This window comes from Aethalodelphis obliquidens, unplaced genomic scaffold (assembly GCF_003676395.1).
Source record: "Aethalodelphis obliquidens isolate GAN/ISIS:26980383/991018 unplaced genomic scaffold, ASM367639v1 scaffold16, whole genome shotgun sequence".
In the NCBI taxonomy this organism is placed as follows: Eukaryota; Metazoa; Chordata; class Mammalia; order Artiodactyla; family Delphinidae; genus Aethalodelphis; species Aethalodelphis obliquidens.
This window is the reverse complement of record NW_020837960.1, coordinates 26,520,227-26,531,055: the sequence shown is the minus strand read 5'-3', so window position 1 is coordinate 26,531,055 and position 10,829 is coordinate 26,520,227. Positions and strand designations below refer to the sequence as shown.

The following is a 10,829-nucleotide window of genomic DNA, read 5'->3' as shown; positions in this document are numbered from 1 at the left end:
AAAAAAACCCTCTAACATACATGAAAGGTATAAAGATCAGTCAGAATATCTATGCTTAAGAGATTGAACTTGATCAGTTGCTTGGAGGCTACCTGTAAGTATCTCCCCAGGAGGGTCCCCCTTCGTTCTAACGAGAGTCAACAACTTTCTTGAATTCTCTCCCTGGCCCCCTTTTCTTCATATTTGATCACATATGAATGTATCTCTGAACAATACATAGTTTTGCATCCTTCTGGCCTTTATATAAACAGAACTGTACCCTGAATAATGTTCTAATTTGAAAGTCATCCGTGTTGATACATGTGGCTTTAATGAACTATTGTCACTTTGTGTAACTGTCTCTCCCAGGACCACACACAGTGTATTTGCCCAGTCTGCTGGTAGTGGGCCTCCGGGCGGCGACTGGGTTTTGCTGTTGCAGTCACCAGTTCTATGAATATTTTTGACATGTGTCATGATGATCCTCTACAAGAGTTTCTCTAGGGCAGAAGCTTTTAAACTGTTTTTTGACGGTGACCGACTTTAAAAAATACATTTTTCATTGTGACTCAGTATATTTGTGTGTTGTTATTGATTTCTAACTTAGTATGATGGGTCTATATAACAGTCATTTGAAATATTTTTAGGTTTGCTTAATGGCCTAGTTCATGTTCACTTTTCATAAATGGAGGAAAGGATGTATGTGCTCTGATTTGGGGGTGGTATAATATTCTCTTTATGTCTACTAAAGAACAAATAGATTAATCAGTTAATCTATTGTGCTTTTCACATATTTTATTTCCTCCCTCTCTCCCTTTTCCTGCTTTCGTTTTGTCTGCTTGATCCGGCATTTACTAAGGGAGGAATGTGAAAATCTTCCATGATAGTGGTGACAGTGTCTCTTTGTGGAACTGCCAACTCTTGCTATTTATACTCTGAGGCTATGTTAAACAGATGCATACAAGTTTAGAATTGTTACCTCCTCTCCGTAAATGCATCTTTATCTCTAGTAATGCTCTTTGCCTTAGCATTTATTTTGTTGACAGGAACACTTCTATACTAGCTTTCTTTTGGTGTTTGCTTCATCATTGTTTTTCATTTTTTTCTTTCAATTCTTTTGTGTCCTCTTCTGATGCATCTCTCTTAAAGAGGACGTGTTTGTTTTTTTCTCCCAGTTTGACAATCTTTATCTTCAAACCATATAGCAAATTTACATTTACATTTTTCATGCTTACTAACACTTTATTTTATCCTTTGTCTCCCATTTTTTTCTTTTGAAAATTTCCTTGCTTTCTTTTTAAAATTTTTATCCCATTTTTTTCCCTCCTCTTATTTTTGAAGTTCATTCTCAATGTCTGTTCCTTAATGGTTGTTTTAAATACAGTAAGTCCCCTACATACGAACCTTCAAGTTGCGAACTCTCAAAGATGCAAACGTATTATAAACCTGTTACAGTGCAGTACCATATGGCCAATTGTGTTAGTTGGGCACCTAGGCTAACTTTGTTGGACTTACGAACAAATTGGACTTACAAACTCGCTCTTGGAACAGAACTTGTTCGTATGCAGGGGACTTACTTTAACATGTACAGTAAGTGGCTGATTAATCAATAGCCTAAAAATCTAAGGGCCTGAGCATAATAACTCTGATTATCCCTCTCCCAGGTTTTATGCTCTTTTGTCCAGTATTTTTGTTATTTCTTTTTTTTCAACCCCGCAACTCAGATATTGTCCCTCCTTACTTTATACAGTTAAATGATTTGTATTAGCTTAACCCTGTATTTGCCGTGTCTGTGCTCACTATTCTGTTTTGCTTCTTGGACCTGCCAACGGGGATCATTTTTATTCTTCCTGAAGTACATCCTTCAGAATTTCCTTTTTAGTGAGGTGGCAAATTCTCCGTTTTGTTTTTTTTTTTTTGGTTTTTTTTTTTTCCTTAAAAATTATCTCAGGGGCTTCCCTGGTGGCGCAGTGGTTGAGAGTCTGCCTGCCAATGCAGGGGACACTGGTTCGAGCCCTGGTCTGGGAAGGTCCCACATGCCGCGGAGCAACTGGGCCCGTGAGCCACAACTACTGAGCCTGCGCGTCTGGAGCCTGTGCTCCGCAACAAGGAGCCTGTGCTCCGCGATAGTGAGAGGCCCGCGCACCGCGATGAAGAGCGGCCCCCGCTTGCCACAACTAGAGAAAGCCCTCGCACAGAAACGAAGATCCAACACGGCCATAAATAAATAAATAAATATATAGGGACTATAATTAAAAAATAATAATTTATTTCAGTTTTGTTCTTGAGACATAGTTGCATTGTGTGTACAATTCTAGGTTGTGAGACATTTTCTCTCATCACAATACTGTTGTTCCCCTGTGCTCTGGCTTCTGTTACTGCTGTTGTGTTAGGAAATCAACCGCCACTCTTACATGGTTCCATCGTCAGTAATCTGCCGTTTCTCTGGCTGCTTTTAAGATTGTTCTTTGTCTTTGGTGTTCTGCAGTTTCACGATGGTATATATATGTCTAGGTGCAGACTCTTCTTTTTCTAATCCTGCTTAGAATTCATTGGGCCTTTCTATAATAGGATTGTTAAGCAATCGTATTTTTTTTTTAATTACATTTAAAAAAAATTCTCAGCCATTGTCTTTTCATTTGTTTTCTCATCCCCTCTGTTATCTCCTTCTGGAACTTTAGATATATGCTAGAGGTTTGAACTTCTCTTCTACATTCCCCATCTCTGTATCTAGCTGGGCTACATTTCAAATAACTTGGAGGACTTCATCTTTTAGTTCCCTAGTTTTTATTCAGCTGTGTCTAATATGCTGTTTATCCCCACCATTAAAATGTTCATTTTAAGCGTTGTATTTTTCTTCTTCTTCTTCTTCTTTTTTTTTTTTTTTTTTTTTTGTGGTACGCAGGCCTCTCACTGCTGTGGCCTCTCCCGTTGCGAAGCACAGGCTCCGGACGCGCAGGCTCAGCGGCCATGGCTCACGGGCCCAGCCGCTCCGCGGCATGTGGGATCCTCCCGGACCGGGGCACGAACCCGTGTCCCCTGCATCGGCAGGCGGACTCTCAACCACTGCACCACCAGGGAAGCCCTAAGCATTGTATTTTTCACATCTACAAGTTCTAGACGTTTCTTTTTCAAATTTGCTCTCTTGTACAATCTTTCAGAAATTTTGCTCATGTTTTAAAGTTTTTCTTTTCTTTATAAAAATATATGAAACAGTCATTTTCTATTCTGTGCTCCATCATTCCAATCCCCAAAGTCTTCTGGGCCTGAGCAAGCTGTGTCTGCTGGCTCTTGCCCATCATCTCGTCTCTGTACTACTTTTTGTGATTCTTCTGAGTACTTTAGCTCCTTGGGAACTGTGGCCGTCCCCCATCCTATATTAAGGTTGTGGGCTCCTCAGTAAGGATTTGCATTAGTTTTTGCCGGCTGCTAGAGGCTCAGGCTGACTTAGGGCCACTTTAAATTACTCCGAGGTGTTTCTGGAACACGTAGGTGACAAATGAGGGAGGCCTGCCTTTGGTTACCTAATCTCAGGATATCTGGAGATGATTTTTCCCTCCATCTAGTGCCAGTTTGGGGGCTTTGCTGTTAGACATGCCCCACCTTGGGCAGGTCATGGGCTTTATTCTCTTAACGTGCATCAGAACCTTGGCATCCTCAGAGCCCAGCTGATACCTACTGGGGAAAACTACCCTCAGTAGCCTTTTTCCTCAGGTTCTCACTTTCCATTTTTGTCCTCATAAGCTCCACATTTTTGTGCCAAGTTAGCAATACATTTAAAATGCTTTGAAAAATATTTTATCTCGATATTTTTAGATATTTTCAGCCAGTCGGTTTTTCAGGGTATGTAATTACCATCCTGCAGGAAACCAGAGTCATGATATTTCCTTTTATCTTTCTCTGTGATGTTTTAGAACCCCTGAAATAGCTTCCCTAAAGTTGCTTATGACAATGTGGAATTTTTTGGAGGTCAGAATACTGATTCTTAATTAATTGTTTACAGTTAATAAAAGATTAGATTGCTCCACATGGAATTACTCCTTTTGTAAGTAAAAAAACCCCAAAGGGCTTCCCTGGTGGCGCAGTGGTTGAGAGTTCGCCTGCCGAAGCGGGAGACGCGGGTTTGTGCCCCGGTCTGGGAGGATCCCACATGCCACGGAGCGGCTGGGCCCGTGAGCCATGGCCGCTGGGCTTGCGCGTCCGAAGCCTGTGCTCCGCACGGGAGGGGCCACAACAGTGAGAGGCCCGCGTACCGCAAAAAAAAAAACAAAAACCAAAAAACTGTTGAATGCTGACATGTTGATGGGGTTCAATTTAACATTCTCTAGAGGAGGTCAGGTCTGCTTGCCCTTGAGATGTTTCATACCTTTGTGGACCTGTGGTGCTGGTTAAGAGCTTTCATTCATGCCAGTTTCCTGTGTGACAGATCGCTCTCTACATCTGGGACAGAGGTGATGGACCACCCCTCACTCCTGTGCCTGAGTTTTGTACAGACGGGGTGGACTCTTCCTGTGCCACCACATTTCATTCTTTTCTACCACTTTGCGTAAGTAATAAAAGGACAGCTTCCTCGTGTGTCAAAGGAAAACATACATGCTGTGCACAATGTTGTCCTAGCACTTTCCATCCTAAAAAACCCCAACATCTGCCATGTGCCACGTGAGAACTATATATCATGTTTCTGGGGATACTGGCCCTATAAGGTGAGCACTGTCATTACCCTGTTTCGCACAAGAGAAGAGAGCAGAGTGGCACTGAGAGCTGCGGAGGTGTAGCCTGGAGTCATTTCTTTTGTTGAAGATGTAGCATGTAGCTGTTGGAATTCCTATTCTATTTCCTAGCAAGGCAATCTCAGACATTTCCCGTTATTCCTAAGCCTTCTCCTCGAGCCCACCCCCTTTACTTTCTCAGCCAGTGACCTCACTTTGATCTCACCTGAGACTGTGCAGAACTTTTAGATTGAACCTGCTTGTTAGGGTAGACCCTTGGACCAGTCCCCAGGATGGGCCTGAAGACCCCGGGACTCAGCTGGGTGGTTAACAGTCCTTCCTCATAATGAAAAATACATTCACTACCTCAGATGTTGTCTGTTATTTTCAAGTCATTGATACAGAAGTCTGTGTGTTGCATTTTCAAAGAGGAATACATGTACACACAGACACACACACACACTGCAACAGTGGGAGAGAATCTGTACTGTTGGCACAGTTCCTGAGGGGGAGATGTCTTTTTAGACATTATGCTTGCTTGTTCTTTAATGTTCTCCTGGACAGTCTGGAGGGGTTGACCTCCTAGTGCCTTCAGTGACATGACAGAACTGCAGTTACGTGTCGCTATAAACCAGCCCCAAATGATGCAGAATCAGGATTGAGTATCACTGCAGGGCTAAGATAGCGATAAAGGGGCCAGAACGCACCGCCCAACCCAGCTCCATCCGTGAAGTGCCCAGGGCCTGGGTGTGGGTTGTCCGCAAGCCCCTCCGTGAGCTCCTTCATCTGAGTGATCGGCCTGGGCTGGAACCAGGGCAGGGCTCCAGGCTCCTCCAAAGTGTTGGAAGTTATCCTGCCTTTGGCAGAGGACAAAACATCGCTGTTGCCTAGATTTGGGTAGACGATAAAGGGCCATAAAAATACTTTAACATCAAAGTAAGGCTGGGCCCCCAGAAGGGAGTCGTCTCTTATTTTACACTAAAACATCCCCCTACTTCTCTCTCCCTTTGACAAAAATCTTCACCAGCTGGAAAAAGGAAAGGGAAGGTAGCCAACATTTACTGGGTACCTGTGGTGTGCTTCATAAATAGTAGTAATAAAAGCAGCCGTACGGGTGGTTGGTTATCATCCTAATTTCCTAAATGAGCAGATGGAAGTTTAGAGAGCTGAGGACACTCGTCCAGGTGACACAGTGGAAATGCTGACCCGGGATCCTGGGGCCGGTCTGGCTGAGCAAAGGCTTGTGGTCAGCGGAGCTACGGTTCCTTTTTTCCCCTAAAACTTAATCCTGGAGACAAGTGTGATGTCCCTGACATTGGTGAATTTGAACTTGAGAGCATGTGAGAGCTAATGTGGATGTGCAGTTAAGACACATTGACTCATGTATGCATATATATTTTTTTCTTTTTTTAGGGAAACCCAGTGAAGAAGAAGGATATTTTTGTTGCAGTAAAGACATGCAAGAAATTTCATGGTGACAGAAGTATGTTTTGGGTTATTCATTTTTATTGAACTTTAAAAATGCAAACTGCCTTTAAAACAACAGTACAACAGATATAAACTCAACATAAATAAAAGGGACAATGACAAATATGTCATTGAAGTAAAAGCAGTTATTTAATCAGTATTCTTCATCATACCACTTCAATCACCAAGATCAATTAGAAAAGACAATTTTGTATTGCAACATGAGTGGTCATAGCCCTTCTAAGGACTGATTAGAGCAGTATTTTAAATTGGAAATGGAAAAGCTCAGCTGTGGCAATCTAGGAGACAGTTAGTGAACAACAGTCCATTTTGCAAAACAATGTCCTGTTATGTCCAAGTGCAGTCTCTGAGCTGTATGAGTATGAGAGGGGATTTCAGGGTAACAGAATGCCCAAAAGAATGTTTTTCTAACACTGTTCCTTCTTTTTATATTTATTTCAAATGCACACATCAGAACTTTTAAGTAAGGATATGTATTTGCTCACATGTAGATATATAGAGAAAAGGAAAAATGTGCCTTACAAGCAATGGTTCCTTCTTAAGGAAATCCTGCATGTATTGATAGATGAATGTTGTTTTTATTCAAATTGTTGGTTTCGTTTCAGAATTCTACTAAGTTATTATGATACTATTTTTTAAAAAGCCTACCTTAAATATAAATACATAATTTATCTCTTTTTTCACCTTATTTCAAGCAGCGCTTTTCTGAAATTGAAGGTCAGACAGTCTTTTGCATTTTCTAATTTTAGCGCATATTTTAATTTTTTCCATGAACAGACTCAATCTCACCAAGCGTGTGATATTTATAGAGGAGAGATTTCTAAACCAGCTGTCTTTTTTTGCGGGATTAGAGCTATGTGGGGAGTTCATTTATATAATTTATGTGATAGTATATTTACAAATTATATTTTAAAGGGGATCATATTTTCCAAATAAAAGAAAATTATAATTTGGGATTAAAGTGTTTAAGACACTGACATAAATTCAAATCTTGTTATAGTCAACACTATCTTTAAAGTACATTTACTATAAACCTTCATGGTTACCTAAAAGTCATGATAAATTCTAAGTCCTATTAAATCAGCCTAAATAAACATATACATTCATTATATGAGTCCTAAAATACTATCAAAAATCGATATAGCACTTAAAAATTTCATTTATCATAAATTTAACCTAGATTTAATATTCTTTTGTCTTTTTCATAATCTGTAAGGGCTCTGAAGGATGATTTTTTTTTAAGTTTCTTTAATTTATTTATATATATATATTTTTGGCTGCATTTTGGGTCTTTGTTGCTGTGTGTGGGCTTTCTCTAGTTGCTGCGAGGGGGGGCTACTCTTTGTTGCGGTGTGCGGGCTACTCATTGCAGTGGCTTCTCTTGTGGAGCACGGGCTCTAGTCATGCGGACTTCAGTAGTTGCAGCATGCGGGCTCAGCAGTTGCAGCACAGGGGCCCTAGAGCACGCAGGCTCCAGCAGTTGTGGCACGTGGGCTTGGTAGTTGCAGCGTGCAGGCTGATTAGTTGTGGCTTGTGGGCTCTAAAGCACAGGCTCAGTAATTGTGGTGCATGGGCTTAGCTGCTCCACATTGTGTGGGATCTTCCTGGACCAGGGGTTGAACCCGTGCCCCCTACATTGGCAGTGTAGGATGGTTTTTGACAAATACTTTTCATTAAAAAAGTGTGAAGGCACTGCAGAAATACAAAGGATCATGAGAGATTACTACAAGCAACTATATGCCAAAAATGGACAACCTGGAAGAAATGGACAAATTCTGAGAAAATCACAACCTTCCAAGACTGAACCAGGAAGAAAAAGAAGATAAAAACAGACCAATCATGAGCACTGAAATTGAAACTGTGATTAAAAATCTTCCAACAAACAAAAGCCCAGGACCAGATGGCTTCACAGGCGAATTCTATCAAACATTTAGAGAAGAGCTAACACCTATCCTTCTCAAACTCTTCCAAAATATAGCAGAGGGAGGAACACTCTCAAACTCATTCTATGAGGCGACCATCAACCTGATACCAAAACCAGACAAAGATGTCACAAAAAAAGAAAACTACAGACCAGTAGCACTAATGAACATAGATACAAAAATCCTCAACAAAATGCTAGCAAACAGAATCCCAACAGCACATTAAACGGATCACACACCACGATCAAGTGGGGTTTATCCCAGGAGTGCAAGGATTCTTCAATATATGCAAATCAGTCAATGTGATAAACCATATTAACAAATTGAAGGAGAAAAACCATATGATCATCTCAGTAGATGCAGAGAAAGTTTTTGACAAAATTCAACACTCATTTATAATAAAAACCTTCCAGAAAGTAGGCATAGAGGGAACTTACCTCAACATAATAAAGGCCATTTATGACAAGCCCACAGCCAACATTGTTCTCAATGGTGAAAAACTGAAAGCATTTCCACTAAGATCAGGAACAAGACAGGTTGCCCCTCTCACCCCTATTATTCAACATAGTTTTGGAAGTTTTAGCCACAGCAATCAGAGAAGAAAAAGAAGTTAAAGGAATCCAAATCGGAAAAGAAGAAGTAAAACTGTCACTGTTTGCAGATGACATGATATTATACGTAGAGAATCCTAAAGATGCTACCAGAAAACTACTAGAGCTAATCAATGAATTTGGTAAAGTAGCAGGATACAAAATTAATGCACAGAAATCTCTTGCATTCCTATACACTAATGATGAAAAATCTGAAAGAGAAATTAAGGAAACACTCCCATTTACCATTGCAACAAAAAGAATAAAATTCCTAGGAATAAACCTACCTAAGGAGACAAAAGACCTGTATGCCGAAAACTGTAAGACACTGATGAAAGAAATTAAAGACGATACAAACATATGGAGAGATATACCATGTTCTTGGATTGGAAGAATCAACATTGTGAAAATGACTCTACTACCCAAAGCAATCTACAGATTCAATGCAATCCCTATCAAACTACCACTGGCATTTTTCACAGAACTAGAACAAAAAATTTCACAAATTTTATGGAAACACAAAAGACCCCACTTAGCCAAAGCAATCTTGAGAAAGAAAAATGGAGCTGCAGGAATCAGGTTCCTGGACTTCAGACTGTACTGCAAAGCTACAGTAATCAAGACAGTATGGTACTGGCACAAAAACAGAAATACAGGTCAATGGAACAGGATAGAAAGCCCAGAGATAAACCCACGCACATATGGTCACCTTATCTTTGATAAAGGAGGCAGGAACATAAAATGGAGAAAAGACAGCCTCTTCAGTAAGTGGTGCTGGGATAACTGGACAGCTACATGTAAAAGAATGAAATTAGAACACTCCCTAACACCATACACAAAAATAAACTCAAAATGGATTAAAGACCCAATTGTAAGGCCAGACACCATAAAACTCTTAGAGAAAAACACAGGCAGAACACTCTATGACATCAATCACATCAAGATCCTCTTTGACCCACCTCCTACAGAAATGGGAATAAAAACAAGAATAAACAAATGGAACCTAATGAAACTTAAAAGCTTTTGCACAGCAAAAGAAACCATAAACAATACGAAAAGACAACCCTCAGAATGGGAGAATATATTTGCAAATGAAGCAGCTGACAAAGGAGTAATCTCCACAAGCGGCTCATGCAGCTCAATACCAAAAAAACAACCCAATCCAAGAACGGGCAGAAGACCTAAATAGACATTTCTCCAAAGAAGGTATACAGATGGCCAACAAACACATGAAAGGATGCTCAATGTCACTAATCATTAGAGAAATGCAAATCAAAACTACAATGAGGTATCTCCTCAAACCAGTCAGAATGGGCATCATCAAAAAATCTACGAACAGTAAATGCTGGAGAGGGTGTGGAGAAAAGGGAACCCTCTTGCACTGTTGGTGGGAAGGTAAATTGATACCACTATGGAGAACAGTATGAAAGTTCCTTAAAAAACTAAAAATAGAACTACCATACAAACCAGCAATCCCACTACCTGGCATATTCCCAGAGAAAACCATAATTTAAAGAGAGTCATGTACCACAATATTCATTGCAGCTCTATTTACAATAGTCAGGACATGGAAGCAATCTAAGTGTCCATCAACAGGTGAATGGATAAAGAAGATGTGGCACATATATACAATGGAATATTACTCAACATAAAAAGAAACAAAACTGAGTTATTTGTAGTGAGGTGGATGGACCTATAGACTGTCATACAGAGTGAAGTCAGTCAGAAAGAGAAAAACAAATACCATATGCTAACACATATATATGGAATCTAAAAGAAAAAAAAAAAACTTCTGAAGAACCTAGGGGCAGGACAGGAATAAAGACTCAGGTGTAGAGAATGGACTTGACATGGGGAGGGGGAAGGTAAGCTGGGACGAAGTGAGAGAGTGGCACGGACGTATATACACTACCAAACGTAAAATAGATAGCTAGTGGGAAGCAGCCGCATAGCACAGGGAGATCAGCTCGGTGCTTTGTGTCCACCTAGAGGGGTGGGATAGGGAGGGAGGGAGGGAGGGAGACGCAAGAGGGAAGAGATATGGGAACATATGTATATGTATAACTGATTCACTCTGTTATAAAGCAGAAAGTAACACACCACTGTAAAGCAATTATACTTCAATAAAGATGTTAAAATAA

At 40.4% G+C, this 10,829-nt stretch overlaps 1 protein-coding gene across 4 annotated transcripts in view; it reads left to right on the top strand.

The window, feature by feature from the left end:
• Nucleotides 1-10,829, top strand: part of B3GLCT (beta 3-glucosyltransferase) — a 108,389-nt gene that overhangs the window by 65,358 nt on the left and 32,202 nt on the right. For all 4 annotated transcript variants that reach the window (XM_027116562.1, XM_027116561.1, XM_027116560.1 and 1 more), the window contains 2 exons: nt 4,406-4,525; nt 6,102-6,171. In XM_027116562.1, the coding sequence (XP_026972363.1) occupies nt 4,406-4,525; nt 6,102-6,171 (190 nt within the window). The remainder of the gene's footprint in view (nt 1-4,405; nt 4,526-6,101; nt 6,172-10,829) is intronic.